Source organism: Salmo salar, chromosome 26 (assembly GCF_965601325.2).
Source record: "Salmo salar chromosome 26, fSalSal1, whole genome shotgun sequence".
Lineage (NCBI taxonomy): Eukaryota > Metazoa > Chordata > Actinopteri > Salmoniformes > Salmonidae > Salmo > Salmo salar.
In genome coordinates this window covers 16,241,221-16,257,339 of record NC_138316.1, presented here as the reverse complement: position 1 = coordinate 16,257,339, position 16,119 = coordinate 16,241,221, and the positions used below count along the sequence as shown (strand labels likewise).

General features: G+C 40.5%; 2 protein-coding genes across 16 annotated transcripts in view; both read right to left on the bottom strand.

Annotated features, from left to right (window-relative positions):
• Positions 1–4,767, bottom strand: part of entrep2 (endosomal transmembrane epsin interactor 2) — a 128,241-nt gene extending 123,474 nt beyond the window's left edge. Inside the window, exon 1 of the mRNA XM_014175445.3 lies at positions 3,962–4,767. Within this exon, the coding sequence (XP_014030920.1) occupies positions 3,962–4,186 (225 nt within the window). The 5' untranslated portion in view covers positions 4,187–4,767. The remainder of the gene's footprint in view (positions 1–3,961) is intronic.
• Positions 4,768–5,543: 776 nt separating this feature from the next.
• Positions 5,544–16,119, bottom strand: part of tjp1a (tight junction protein 1a) — a 185,345-nt gene continuing 174,769 nt past the window's right edge. For 9 of the 15 annotated variants that reach the window (XM_082969451.1, XM_014175455.3, XM_082969447.1 and 6 more), the window contains 4 exons: positions 15,623–16,031; positions 15,179–15,396; positions 9,210–9,353; positions 5,544–7,404 (listed from right to left, as the gene is read on the bottom strand). In XM_082969451.1, the coding sequence (XP_082825577.1) occupies positions 7,310–7,404; positions 9,210–9,353; positions 15,179–15,396; positions 15,623–16,031 (866 nt within the window). In that variant the 3' untranslated portion in view covers positions 5,544–7,309. The remainder of the gene's footprint in view (positions 7,405–9,209; positions 9,354–15,178; positions 15,397–15,622; positions 16,032–16,119) is intronic. The other 6 variants (XM_082969445.1, XM_082969453.1, XM_082969446.1 and 3 more) reach the window with 4 other exon arrangements.

The following is a 16,119-nucleotide window of genomic DNA, read 5'->3' as shown; positions in this document are numbered from 1 at the left end:
TCCGACAACACACACACACACACACACACACACACACACACACACACACACACACACACACACACACACACACACACACACACACACACACACACACACACACACACACACACACACACACACACACACACACACACACACACATATCCCCTGTGCCAGAGACCACCATCACCCTCTATACACTGCCTCAATTATCTCTCTATAATTAATGGAACTACCTCCCAGCTTAATGCACTGGCTGGATCTCTGGCAGGAAATCAAGGAATAGTGCCTTCATAAATATTTAGAGAAACTGCGATTCAATTTTCAGTCGCAGAAAACAATGTTCCACTAAGACAATCTTTACAGTACACAATGAAAGCGAGAAGTTGCTTGAAAGTGTATTTCTTGCTCATTGAACATTGAGCCGTACAGTGTGTGTGTGTGTGTGTGTGTGTGTGTGTGTGTGTGTGTGTGTGTGTGTGTGTGTGTGTGTGTGTGTGTGTGTGTGTGTGTGTGTGTGTGTGTGTGTGTGTGTGTGTGTGTGTGTGTGTGTGTGTGTGTGTGTGTGCGTGTGAGAGAAAGAGAGAAATTGCTTTTAACACAAATTGGCAGGGAAATATATTGATAAGACCACTCTCTCCACAGGGACTCTCTTCACAGGAAAAGTTAGACAAATATGACCAGCACCACATGGGGATGGTGCCTGTGCCAAGAACAGCCCCCATCACTGATGGCCCAGCTGCACGCTATGAACCCCTAACCTACAGACTTCAGTAGAACTCAGGCTGGTCTCATAGACTAAACGTAACATAGTAAACAAAGATCTGCACACGTTTAAGTCTATCATCACAGTTATAGATCTACAGCAAGTAGGCCTAACCGCATGCTTTTCATGATCAGTAAAAACCAATTGGTCATGTAATTTCAGATACGTGAGGGTAGCCTCACAATATCTCTCAATATTGGCCAGAATAAATTGGATATTTGAGTGATATAAAACAAAAGTGAACTGTACCTGACAAGTATGAGTGGTTTAGGTTAATTTCCCATCCTTTGTGGGGTCTGCCTGTCAAGCAGCCGAAGGGCCCATTTTCTGACGTAACGTTACTGTTTACTTTGCAAGCTACCAGTAGAAACTTTGTACAGTTGGCTAAACAGTGGTAAGTAGACCTCAATATATTTTTTTATTCAATCAACGTAGACTTACGTAGAGAAGTTAGCTAACATTATCCCATTTTCAACATTGTTTTTAAATAGTGTTTAACTTCTCTAGGGTAGGGGGCAGTATTTTCACGGCCGGATGAAAAACGTACCCAAATTAAACGGCCTACTACTCGGGCCCAGGAACTAGAATATGCATATTATTAGTAGATTTGGTTAGAAAACACTCTGAAGTTTCTAAAACTGTTTGAATGATGTCTGTGAGTATAACAGAACTCATATGGCAGGCAAAAACCTGAAAAATCTAACCAGGAAGTGAGAATTCTGGTGCTTGTAGTCTTTTCAAGTCATTGCCAATTGAACACACAGTGAGTTAGGGTTCATTTTGCACTTCCTAAGGCTTCCACTAGATGTCAACAGTCTTTAGAAAGTTGTTTGAGGCTTCTAGAATGAACAGAGACCGAACGAGAAGGTGGGGAGGTTGGTGACCCAGGGAAGGACATCAGTTCATTGGTGCGCATTCACGTGAGAGTTAGCTGTGTTCCAAAATGTTTTTCAAGACACTGGAATCATCTGGTTGGAATATTACTGAAGTTTCACGTTATAAAGGCCCTAAAGATTGATGCTTTACAACGTTTGACATGTTTGAACAAACGTAAATAGAACTTTTTTAAAACTTTTCGTTGTGACATTTTCCGCGCGCTTCCTACATTTGGAGTAGCTAACTGAACGCGCTAACAACAAGGAGCTATTTGGACATAAATTATGGACTTTATCGAACAAAGCAACATTTATTGTGGACCTGGGATTCATGGAAGTGCCTTCTGATGAAGATCATCAAAGGTAAGTGAATATTTCTAATGCTATTTATGATTTTAGATGACTCCAAAATGGCGGGTATCTGTATTGCCTAGTGTATTTTTCTGAGCGCAGCACTCAGATTATTGCAAAGTGTGCTTTTCTCTTGAAGCTTTTTTTAAATATGTCACAGCGTTAGCATAAAGGAGATGTTCATCTATAATTCTTTCAATGACAGTTTAATATTTTATCAACGTTTATGACGAGTATTTTTGTAAATTGTTGTGCTGATTCACCGGCAGTATTGGAGGCAAAATATTTTCTGAACGTCACGCGCCAATGTAAAATGGGGTTTATGGATATAAATATGAACTTGATCGAACAAAAAATGCATGTATTGTGTAACATGATGTCCTAGGAGTGTCATCTAATGAAGATCGTCAAAGGTTAGTGCTTCATTTAGCTGTGTTTTGGGTATTTGTGATGCATCTAGTTGCTTGGAAAATGGCTGTGTGGTTATTTGTGTCTATGTACTCTCCCAACATAATCTAATGTTTTGCTTTCGCTGTAAAGCCTTTTTGAAATGGTTTGATTCAGGAGAAGTGTATCTATAAAATGGTGTGAAATAGTCCTATGTTTGAGAACTTTGAATTATGACATTTTGTAGTTTTGAATTTGGCGCTCTGATTTTTCACTGGCTGTTGAATAGTGTGAACCGTGGGTGGGACGATAGCGTCCCACCTGCCCGAGAGAGGTTAATCACGATTGCTGCTGGCAGACATAAAGGCTACATTGATGTCAAATTGGCTAGCAGGTTAATAACAGATGACATGAATATGGCTAGTTAACAAGTTAACTTTCAGAGGATAAACTAGATGTCTATGTCCAAATACTTTTGATTTGCTTGCCATCTATAGTGGTGATGACAGTAGTCAGACTGACAACTTTACCAGGACAATGTCAAGCTCTTTCCAAAAGCCTAATCTCTGATGAAGAAAGCTAAATGACATATGTTGTTTGCTTTAGCTACCTAGCTAGCTACATGACAAGTTTTATCTAAATTCTATCATCAACTGATTTCAGCCAGTGTATGGCTGTGGATTGACTGCATTGTTTGAATGGAATGTTGGCATATTGGCAGTTAATTTGAATTTAATCATTCCTCTAAAACTAGCTGGCTAGCTAGCTAACAAATATACTGTGCAGATAAATTCTTCAAATTCATGATTTAGACAATATCTTATCACAGTTCTGGCAAAACCATGGTTGACCAACTCCCTGATCAAAATGGCAGACTTTTATCCCATAATAAGTAGGTTCATGTCCATTCTAGTATTCTAATTCCTAATTCTATGTTCTTAACATATCATACGAAATAACACAAATTAATACATTCCATCCCAAACAACATTTCATACTAATGTCAGTGTCCTGGAATTTAATTTATTATGTTACGTCTCCCCTGAGTCAAGGTTGCAAAGCCAGTAGCCTGTATGTGAAACTCCCATCCATAAACAAGATTAGAGCCAAAATAGCATTGTGTTCTAGCTGAGAGAAATCCTTCACACCGTGCCCCAAACATGCCTGAGTATTTATTTTGAGCAATACTATTACAAACAAATTGCAACAAGATGACACATAAAATCAACTAATTAATCTTGCCTAAATGAGAGTAGATATTTCATAACGATAGGCCATCTATAGGCTTATGCCACAATAGGCTACTGTTGCCTATACAACAAAATGCCAAATGAAAGCATTTAAAACCACTGTTCAGTTGGTGACAGTCAATAAACGAAATAATTAATGGCATTAATGTTGATTTTACAACGTCTGCATAATTTACAATAAAACATGTGTCGAACCAACTGGACATGCTTACCAGGTGTGAGAACGTGCCAGATCTGTTTCCCGCGAAATGGGTCAATTTATAAACAACAATAAATAGTGAGCCACAAAGCACACACACATAAACCCACATGTTGGATTAATATTAATACTTAATTAACGAAATACTTACAGAGAAACCTGCCCAAAATGGACACGAATGTCTGACCCTTGGTGAGGTAGTGAGGGCCAGAGCGGCAAAACTGACTGCCAAAATCAGACTTCCCAAAACCATCTGAGAAACTCCGAGAGAAAGCATGATCCGAGTCCGAGTCCGAAACTCTCTGAGTCTGGAGAGGCTACGGGACAGGGACGCGGGGCTGAGCGAACGACCTCGGGGCATTGCTTGGACTGGCATTGTCACGGAGAAAACAGAGTTTATGTATCAGCTATTGAAAACAATGGGTTAAGCTCTTTCCATCAGCATCCAAAAGTGGCACCTAACAGCAAAGCAAGTAACCGATGTCCAAACGTTATCTTGATAAGCAACGGTGTCCAAAAAGCAAATAACATCAGTCCTACTAAATGGTTCCTTTGAAAGAGTCTCCATTAAATTGCTTAATTATCCCAAGATGCAGATGCGTAATTGTCGGTTATTCTGAAGGCTACAACAGTGTGATGGATGAGATGCGTAGTGACTTTCTTGTGCTGCTACCCAAATCGATTCCGCAAAAACACAGGATAACGCGCTATTAGCTAAGGTAACCGGGTTTTCGAGGAAAAGCTTGAGAAATGGTCCATCAAATCATATGCTCCCTTATTTTCATTGCTACAGGATACATTTTAAAGAACCTCAGCAAGTAAAAACGTATAGCTGAAATGACACGGGAATAGTGTCGCCCTTTACTGTAGGCTAGTATTCCACTGTCAAACGCGCGGCAGGGTACCATGCAGAGAGCGTGACCGTGGGTATGCTGTTTCACACAGGCGCAGGGTTTTCACAGACAGCAAACTACCCGCGGCGGCAGGAGGAGATGCAGCTAGCGTGTTTGGGGCAATCAATACTACGACGGTGCCACTTCGCTTCCCAAAAATAGCCTTACGCGATTGCGTCTACAAATAATTAGACTATATGAACATTAAAAAGATGACCATGCTCTTATCATTTGTGAAGCCATGCACTTATCCTTTGAGATGTCTATGAATTGTCTGAATTCAAAATCACCAATTTCTCATACATTTCTTCAAATTATAGCCCCCAACCAAATGTTTGAATGATCCATCTATAATTGATACAGTCAAGCCTACTTTATTTGATTCACAAAGGCTGAGAACAATCAATTGAGATGAAGTACAAGGCACTTTTAGTACATTGGGAGTAAAAACATGCATTTGCCTTAAAACAAGTTGATACTCTGCATATTAGTAAAAATGTAATTCATAATGCAAACAAGAGGGTAAAGCCACACTGTCCCTCTGAATAGCAGCCTGCTGTGGTGCTGACCTTGTGGAGACAAAGCCACAGGGCTCTAGAGCACCATCTGCACCGGCCAAGCTGGTACTGCACTTAAATCATGCCGCAGTATCTGAAGATAATAGAAATTCTACAGCAGCAACCTTCCCCCCTCTCAGCCATGTAATGGATGAAGATCAAACTATAGAAATCCAGTCTAAGCAGAAAACGAACATGATTACATATTTGACCTGAGAATCCTTTAAAACTATTAGAATGGAATATTTGGCTCATAAAAATAAGAAAAAAAACCCAGAAACGCTTTACTTTAAAAATGATTTTATTCATTAATACAGTGGTATACTTAAAATTGTGTCACAAAGGAGAAAAAAAGGTCAGCCACACGTGAAGAGCTAATATCCAATTTAAGCTGTGTTATCATATATAAAGAAAATAGTACTGGTGTGCCGTAATATATGGTCTATTAGTACAAAAATACATTTCAGGGCACAAAATAATACAGCATCCAGTATCACAAATAAATGAGGGGGACAGAGCACACCCTTTTAAAGAACAGGTTTGAAAAGTTGTTTAACCCAAGCACTTTCCTCTTTTGCAAATAACCATAAAAATATTGTGTGACAATTATTATTTATATGTAGTGTGAATATATTGGTAGAAAATGTGGATTTTATTACTGCTAATAGTTACAAGTTCCAAGGCTCAAGGGTATAACCAGATTAGAAAGTAAACCATGGTCAATTCATTTATTTTTTAAAACAGTTTTCTCTAAGTTTTATACAAAATAACAAAGACATACAAAAGTTCATTTACAAACCAAGAACCAAGGCCATATGCTAACTTTATTTACAGCCACTTGTCTTTTTTGTAATGTTTTTATTTTTCTTCTGAAGTCATATGCATAGCAGATAAAGAAAGCATAGCTTTATTAGCTTCAATTGTTCTTGTGCGCTAAACCCAAGTTCATTTATACAGTGGGTTGACAAAATGGCAAGAGAACTTCATTTTTCCATAATTTATCATCATAACTTAGAAGAACCCAGAGGTTTTTACTGAAAAAGTGAATAATATGCAGATAAGGCATCACTGCTTGTTAATGTAAGAGGGTTTTAACATGGTGAGAGAGAACTGAGCAGGCTTCTGGACCTGAGTCATAGCACATGCATAGATCTTGATACAGCAGGAGAATTCTGGTACTCAATACAAAGTGAATCCAAGGTCAGTTTACAGAAAGAAAAAAGGAAAGGAAGGAAGAGCCATTCGAGTCACAGGATGAGCATGTTAGAGGCATGAGCTGGGCTTTAAATCCACCTCAAAGTATTCCACCCTCATCTTCATTTTCTCTTCTGCAGATGCTTGCCAACTTCACTATCACCATAATCATTACCACAAAGCCATACATTCAGAAAATGTGGCTCTGCATTAGCATCATCACTTTACTGCTCACCTCCCTGGCACCGAATTCCAAAACCGTCACAAATCCGTCAATGTGGGAAAAACGTAACCGTCTTTGTAAGTCAGCCAATTCAAAAGGTAACAAAAAAGGTTGAAGTCTGATTCTTGAATTCTGTTTTCTAGAATTGAATTGAAAATTATATTTATACCATATACTATATATACTGTATGCATATATAGTATAAATACACCTACATGTATGTCAATCTACTTCAATAGTAAAAACCTCACAAACCATTTTCCTGTTATGTAACAATTAAAAGTTAAAACTTGGCGTATAATGTGATGAGTTACTCAGTGGCACAGGGCATGCATTCCATCACTGGTTAAATTGTTGTGTGTTTTGTATTTTCTTCAAGACCCCGGAAAGAGTTAAAGGACCGCACATAGGGGCAACTTCAGTCTCCTTCCATCTTCCATGGGCACAGTAAACAACGCTGGAGCACTAGGTGTAAATACATCATTGTGTATGGTCCACCCCTGGAGAAATGGTATATGTATGTATGTATGTATGTATGTATGTATGTATGTATGTATGTATGTATGTATGTATGATGTTGTCACTCCTTTCCCATGGTTTCACATTCAGTAACAGGCCAGCTGTTGCACTCTTCAGAAGTGGTCGATGAGCACAGACACACAGTTGGCCCCCACCAGGTAGTTGGGGTCTCCAGGGAGAGACTGATTCTGCCAACTCTTGGGATCACCTGAGGGGGAGAGAAGGAACATGGTAATGATAACAGGTGGAGAAAGGGTATAAGGTTCATAATACATAATGCACTTCATGCTAAACTAACAACCAGCAAGCTCCAAACACTAAACTAAAACACCCTTTATTCCATTAAAGCCATATATAAATGCCGTTTGTGGTACACACCCCAGGATGTAGCTTGACAGAAGTAAACTTCACATTACATTGCTAAAACCACTCTTGATTTCAAATTATAGTTCTTAAGGATAGAGTATGTACTGGCAGCGACTGTAATTTGCGATTAATGGCCCAAGCCCAGGCCTTGAGCCAAGAGTATTGCCTCCACAGAAGAACAAATGTAAATAATTGTTAAAAAAAAACATGGCTTTAGACTCAAAACTGTTACACTAAACTGCACCATTTCTTCTAAACCACAATGCAGTTGCATTTTAAAGCACTGTTATTTCAGATGATTGCATTCATTCCCTCAGGGCCATGTGAGTAAAGTGAGTCATATGAGATCTTCAGATCAAAGTGCTGAACAATTTCAGGCTTTTAGCATGCTTTGTTGTTCTGATAGGAAATCACAAGTGAGGATAATGCATCCTAATCATTATAGTGTAATTACGCCTAAATGTCAAAGGGATTTTAGCAACGACAGGTCCTATCAGATAGGATCCATATGAGGACCAAGAGGTGTTTAACTGATTTTACTCAGATCAATTATCAATGACTCAGATTATTTGTTAGAGGTTCACAATTAGCCAGTGCAGCAGGAGGAGGAATGTTCACTGTGAAACTCATAATGACATCAGTACATTAAGGTAATGTTTTGTCAGAAGTAAACTGATCATGTGTGGTTTGGGTTGAATCTCTCCTGTCTATGAGCAGACTTCTTTCAGAACCATTCCAAACCAAGACCATTAAGTCACACACTATGCTGCTTCCTTACTGGAAACTCCCATTGGGCCTGGGCAGCTCAGCACCCAGCTAGAAAGGAGTCAGACTCAGTGAGGAGCAAGACACAAGTAATGAAGCTAAAGAAGGGCCTTGTTTTACAATAAGAGGATTAGAGCACAGCCCTGTAATCCATCTACAACGAAGCAGGACAACAAACGAACAAGCCAACGAGGCAGCAGTAGGCTAATTTAGCCCTTCATGTCTAATTCTAGCTGAGAGTAATTAGTAGCTAATCCACGGCGGTGCCAAGTTTACCATTAAGACATATAGAGAGGAGAGGAGGGAGAGCAGATAGCTGACTCGGTTCTGTTCTGATGCTGTCAGACAGATCTCAGATCCAACCCACAGGCTGTTCTCACATACACAACATAATATCTGGTAGTACTGAGGGAGCCATGCGTCTGTCTCTGAGAGGGTCCTCTTCCAAATTTAAGAGGACCGCTGTGTTTCAGGATAGACGTTTGGGTGGCTATGTGAGAAGAAAAGAAATCACTTGTGGGAAAAGAATGTGGAATGATTCACTACAACAAAGACCTTACTAATCTTATCAACACAAAACTGATCGGCGGGATGCATGTCCAATGGAACCATATCAACGTCAAACAGATGACATACACACTAAGCGGAGGAAAGAACGGAAAGAAAGATGTTTCAGCATGAAAAAGCAATGACAAGAAGAACTTTGATCTGAAGACCACATCAAATAAATAAAGATCAGTGGAGGAATGAGTGAGTGAACAAACCGAAATACCAAATAAATGAAACCATCAAAATCATACAAAGTGACCCACAACCATATCAGTTTGTCACACAGCCAACCCAAAGCCCCGACCCCAAAAGGACAGAGAGAGGACAGCGTACCCGACGAGGAGTCGGAGGATTTTAGAGCAAAAGACCAACCATCTGGGGTCATAGACGCACAGTGAGGTAAACGCAGCTCCACAGGCTTCAGGAACTTGAGGCCGTGAGGGCCACACATCACCAGCGGGCTGAGCAGGGTCTCTCCTTGAAACAGATACACACCACAGGGTTAGAGGCTAATACACATACATGTACACACAGTGTTCCTAAGATCACTGAAGCTGTTGGGCTCCTTAATGGGTTTAAACGGACACGGTGAACATAAGACAATGAGAACCGTTAAAGACCAAAGGAAAATATACATATCCTAGAAAAATGTAAAGAGGGAAGACGACAGAAGAGAGAGATGATAAATTATCTGTGAAAACAACATTATCTCATGAATACATTTGGATAGTAAAACAACCCCACCGTGGACTCATACAGCGCCTATCATAAGTATTCACCCCGTTGGATTTCTTCACATTTTATTGTGGGATTAAAATGGATTTAATTGTAATTTTTAGTTGTCAAAGATCTACAAAAAATACTGTAATGTCAAAGTGGATTTAAAAATATAAAAAAATGGACTAATGAAAAATAAACACTAATATACCTTGATTAGGTAAGTATTCACCTCTGAGTCAATACATGTTAGACACACCTTTGGCATTGATTACAGTTGTGAGTCTTCTTTGGTAATTCTTTAAGAGCTTTGCAACACCTGCATTGCGCAATATTTGCCCATAATTATTTTCAAAATTCTCAAGCTTTGTCAAGGTGTTGGGGATAATAGCTAGACAGCAATTTTCAAGTCGTGCCAAAGATTTTCAAGCAGATTTAAGTCAAAACTGCAACTTGGCCACTCAGGAACATTCACTGTCTTCTTGGTAAGCAACTCCAGTGTAGATTTGGCCTTGTGTTTTAGGTTATTGTCCTGCTGAAAGGTGAATTCTTCTCCCAGTGTCTGGTGTAAAGCAGACTGAAGCATGTTTACCTCTAGGATTTTGCCTGTGTTTAGTGACATCCCGTTTTTTTTTTTATCCTGAAAAACTTTCCAGTCTTTGCCGATGTCAAGCATACCCATATCCTGATGCAACAATGCTTGAAAATAAGGTGTTGGATTGGATTTGCCCCAAACATAAGGCTTTGCGTTTAGGCCAAAAAGTTTATTCCTTTGCCATGTTTTTTTTTAAAGTATTCATTTAGTCCCTTGTTGCATGTTTTGGAATATTTTTTTATTCTGTATATTTGTATTGTTCATTTCACTCTGTCATTTAGGTAATTATTGTGGAGTCACTACAATCTTGTTGATCCAGCCTCAGTTCTCCCCATCACAGCCATTGTAGCGGTTTTAAAATCACCAATGGACTCATGGTGACTTCCATGAGCAGTTTCCTTCCTGTTCTGCAGCTAGGTCAGAAGTAAGACTGCAGTTATGTTCGAATACCCATACTAACATACTGTATATTACATACTTAAGTATATACTTCATACTATTAGTTCATTTCAGCATACTGTTAACCAACGGTATTCTTTCAGTTGAGCGTACTAGTGCTTCGCCCGTCTACTGGAAGTTGATGCTGTTGCTATGCATAATTGAGAGCATCCTGTCCTGTATCACCGCCTGGTACGGCAAATGCACTGCCCGCAACCGCAGGGCCCTCCAGAGGGTGGTGCGGTCTGCCCAACGCATCACCAAGGGCAAACTACCTACCCTCCAGGACACCTACAGCACCCAATGTCATAGGAAGGCCAAAAAGATCATCAAGGACAATAACCACCTGAGCCACTGCCTGTTCACCCCGCTATCATCCAGAAGGCGAGGTCAGTACAGGTGCATCAAAGCTGGGACCGAAAAACAGGTTCTATCTCAAGGCCATCAAACTGTTAAATAGCCATCACTAGTACATTAGAGGCTGCTGCCCTATATACACATAGACTTGACATCACTGGCCACTTTAATAATTGGAACACTACTCACTTTAATAATGTTTACATATTTTGCATTACCCATTTGTATATACTGTATCCTATTCTACTGTATCTTAGTCTATGCTGCTCTGACATTGCTCATCCAAATATTTATATATTCTTAATTCCATTCCTTTACTTAGATTTGTGTGTATTGTTGTGAAATTGTTAGATATTATTTGTTAGATATTACTGCACTGTTGAAGCTAGAAACACAAGTATTTAGCTACACCCGCAATAACATCTTCTAAACACGTGTACATGACCAATACAATTTGATTATGTTTGCAACCTCTTGTTAGCATAACAAATTACTAACTAGAGATCTTACGATTTCGGGTGTGTTTGTAAATTCAATATGGAGTGCCAGAGTGCGCTCTGGGTGTTTGTAAATTCAATATGGAGTGCCAGAGTGCGCTCTGGGTGTTCGTAAATTCAGAGCGTTTCGCTCTCGGAGCATTCAGAGCGTCCAATGCTCTGGCCGAGGAGTAGGGTTGATCCAAGGAGTAGGGTTGATCAGAGAGTTCTGACCTCACAACGGCAGTCAAGCACCCAAGCTAACTGGCTAGCTACTTCCAGACACAAATGAGAGAACACCTCACTCTGACCATGTTACTCGCCCTAGCAGAGCTGGATAGGCTGTTTTCATGTTATCCAGAGCGTTGGTGACTAACTGCGCTGCTGGCAAAAATGTAATTACACTTTTTTTTTGCCGACGTTTACTGAAACCGGCCATTTTCAACCGGTGTTGAACGTTCGTAAATTCATCAGTTATTCTGCACTCTAGCACACTCAGATGAGAGTGCTCTGAAATCGGAGTAGAATTAACAATGTCCATTGAGAACGCACAACAACTAAACCATGCATGACGTGAATAATCAAGTCAATAAACGTTGGGTAGTTAGTTAGTTAAATACAAGTAAAACTAAATGCATGCTCTTCAACCGATCGCTGCCTGCACCTGCCCGCCCGTCCAGCATCACTACTCTGGACGGTTCTGACTTAGAATATGTAGACAACTACAAATACCTAGGTGTCTGGTTAGACTGTAAACTCTCCTTCCAGACTCACATCAAACATCTCCAATCCAAAGTTAAATCTAGAATTGGCTTCCTATTTCGCAACAAAGCATCCTTCACTCATGCTGCCAAACATACCCTTGTAAAACTGACCATCCTACCGATCCTCGACTTCGGCGATGTCATTTACAAAATAGCCTCCATCCATTTTGTCACCAAAGCCCCATATACTACCCACCACTGCGACTTGTACGCTCTCGTTGGCTGGCCCTCACTTCATACCCGTCGCCAAACCCACTGGCTCCAGGTCATCTACAAGACCCTGCTAGGTAAAGTCCCCTCTTATCTCAGCTCGCTGGTCACCATAGCAGCATGCGCTCCAGCAGGTACATCTCTCTGGTCACCCCCAAAGCCAATTCCTCTTTGGCCGCCTCTCCTTCCAGTTCTCTGCTGCCAATGACTGGAACGAACTACAAAAATCTCTGAAACTGGAAACACTCATCTCCCTCACTAGCTTTAAGCACCAGCTGTCAGAGCAGCTCACAGATTACTGCACCTGTACATAGCCCATCTATAATTTATCCCAAACAACTACCCCTTCCCCTACTGTATTTATTTATTTTGCTCTTTTGCACCCCATTATTTCTATTTCTACTTGCAAATCTACCAAATCTACCATTCCAGTGTTTAACTTGCTATATTGTATTTACTTTGCCACCTTGGCCTTTTTTTGCCTTTACCTCCCTTATCTCACCTCATTTGCTCACATTGTATATAGACTTATTTTTCTACTGTATTATTGACAGTATGTTTTACTCCATGTGTAACTCTGTGTTGTTGTATGTGTCAAACTGCTTTGCTTTATCTTGGCCAGGTCGCAATTGTAAATGAGAACTTAATTATTATTGACCATGCTTAAAGAGATATTCAATGTCTAATTTGTTATTGTTACCCATCTACCAATCACTGCCCTTCTTTATGAGGCTTTCGAAAAGCTCCCTGGTCTTTGTAGTTGAATCTGTGATTGAAATTCAATACTTTACTAAAAGACCTTACAGATGTTGTAGAGTTGAAGTCAGGAGTTTAGATACACCTAGGTTGGAGTCATTAAAACTTGTTTTTCAACCACTCCATACATTTATTGTTAACAAACTATAGTTTTGGCAAGTTGGTTAGGACATACACTTTGTGCACGACGCAAGTAAAAATTTCCATGAATTGTTTACAGACAGATTATTTCACTTATAATTCACTGTATTACAATTCCAGGGGGTCAGAAGTTTACATACACTAAGTTGACTGTGCCTTTAAACAGCTTGGAAAATTCCAGAAAATGATGTCATAGCTTTAGAAGCTTCTGATAGGCTAATTGACATCATTTGAGTCAATTGGAGGTGTACCTGTGGATGCATTTCAAGGCCTACCTTCAAACTCAGTGCCTCTTTGCTTGATATCATGGGAAAATCAAAAGAAATCAGACCTCAGAAAAAGTCTGGTCCATCCTTGGGAGCAATTTCCAAACGCCTGAAGGTACCACATTCATCTGTACAAACAATAGTACGCAAGTATAAACACCATGGGACCACACAGCCGTCATACCTTTCAGGAAGGAAATGCGTTCTGTCTCCTAGAGATGAACGTACTCTGGTGCGCAAAGTGCAAATCAATCCCAGGACAACAGCAAAGGACCTTGTGAAGATGTTGGAGGAAACAGGTACAAAAGTATCTATATCCACAGTAAAACGAGTCCCATATCGACATAACCTGAAAGGCCGCTCAGCAAGGAAGAAGCCACTGCTCCAAAACCACCATAAAAAAAGCCAGACTACGGTTTGCAACTGCACATTGGGATAAAGATCATACTTTTTGGAGAAATGTCCTCTAGTCTGATGATACAAAAATAGAACTGTTTGGCCATAATGACCATCACAAAATAGATGGCATTATGAGGCAGGAAAATTATGTGGATATATTGAAGCAACATCTCAAGACATCAGTCAGGAAGTTAAAGCTTGGTCGCAAATGGGTCTTCCAAATGGACAATGACCCCAAGCATACTTCCAAAGTTGTGGCACAACAAAGTCAAGGTATTGGAGTGGCTTTCACAAAGCCCTGACCTCACTCCTATAGATCATTTGTGGGCAGATGTGAAAAAGCGTGTGCGAGCAAGTAGGCCTACAAACCTGACTTAGTTACACCAGCTCTGTCAAGAGGAATGGGCCAAAATTCACCCAACTTATTGTTGGAGGCATGTGGAAGGCTACCTGAAACGTTTGACCCAATTCAAACAATTTAAAGGAAATGCTACCAAATACTAATTGAGTGCATGTAAACTTCTGACCCACTGGGAATATGATGAAAGAAATAAAAGCTGAAATAAATCACACTCTACTATTATTCTGACATTTCACATTCTTAAAATAAAGTGGTGATCCTAACTGACCTAAGACAGGACATTTTTTACTAGGATTAAATGTCAGGAATTGTGAAAAACTGAGTTTAAATGTATTTGGCTAAGGTGTATGTAAACTTCCGACTTCAACTGTATATATGGGGGAAAGAGGAAAGGGTAGTCATTAAAAAATCATGTCAGCACCTATATGATTTGTTAAGCAGTATTTTACTCCTGAACTAATTTAGGCTTGCTATAACAAAGAGGTGAATACTTATGCAATTACTATATTTTAGTTATTAGATTTTTATTAATTTGTATATATATATATATTTTTTTTTCCCACTTTGACATTATGGAGTATTTTGTGTAGGTCAATGACCAAAAAAAAATCTATGAAATCTATTTCAATCTCACCTTGTAACGCAACAAAATGAAGAAAATCCAAGCAGGGTGAATACATCTAATACCCACCCCCAGCCAGCAATTAAGGTAGCTAAAAACACTTAAAACTGAGGAATAGAATATCTTAAGACTGGAATAAAGCTTGGCAAAAGACCATGTGAAATCTTCTAACTCCCGTGTACCATGAACCCATGTCTGACCTTTCTCCTTGTCCAGGGGGGGCAGGATGCTGTTGTCCCGGCAGACTTTGAAGTAGATCTCCTGTTCTACGCCCTCGGGGATGGCTCCCTGTGGAATGATGATGCTGACACCTGTCTCGATGGAGCTCAGCACCCCTCCATTACAGTTGAAGACCCCACGGGCTGTGGCCACCACCGTGTGACCTTCATCCTCATCATCATCCTCCAGAGCACTGGGGCTACAGGGGGAGAGAGTTGTCACAGTCAGATACCAGAACATAGAGCCAGTTAGAGCCCGCCTCTGAAACATTTGTGACACCTTCTGGACGGGCAAAGGCATTGGTATCATTCAATGTGTTAACTATAGAACTGTAAGAAACATGACCATGTGACTTTGCATACTTTCTTTTCTCTAGCCAAGCACAGAAACACTCCTCACTCCTGGGTGATGTTGAATCCTCTCACCTGACAGGGATGGCCTTGGGCACAGCGTTGATGTTGTTGTGCTGGTACTTGGACCTGTTGTCCATGGTGCGCGTGAAGGTGTCCATGCCAGAGTCCAGGTCTGTAGGCTGGGGGGAGATCTGGGGCTTGGCTGGGGCTGTGCTGTTGGCTGGGGCCTTGATGGCTGGGGCCAGGTCTGTTTTGTTGTTGGGCAGCAGGTTGTGGTTGAACTTGGGGCTGTCAAACTTCCTCTCGAAGGGCTTGGCGGAGTTGGTGTAGGGCTTGGGGACGTAGCGGTTGTAGCTGGTATTGGCCGGGGCCTTGGGCTGATCCTTCATTGCCGTACCGTTCACTGGAGACTTCTCAGGGTAACTCTTCTGGGGCAGGTAGTTGGTCATGACTGTGTCTGCTTTAGGAAAGTCATGAGGATCTGGTGAGTGAGTCATTGAGTGTGTGTGAGTATTATATTTATAGATGAAAATACTGCATGGAGAACTAGACTAGTGTGTGTCCTACAC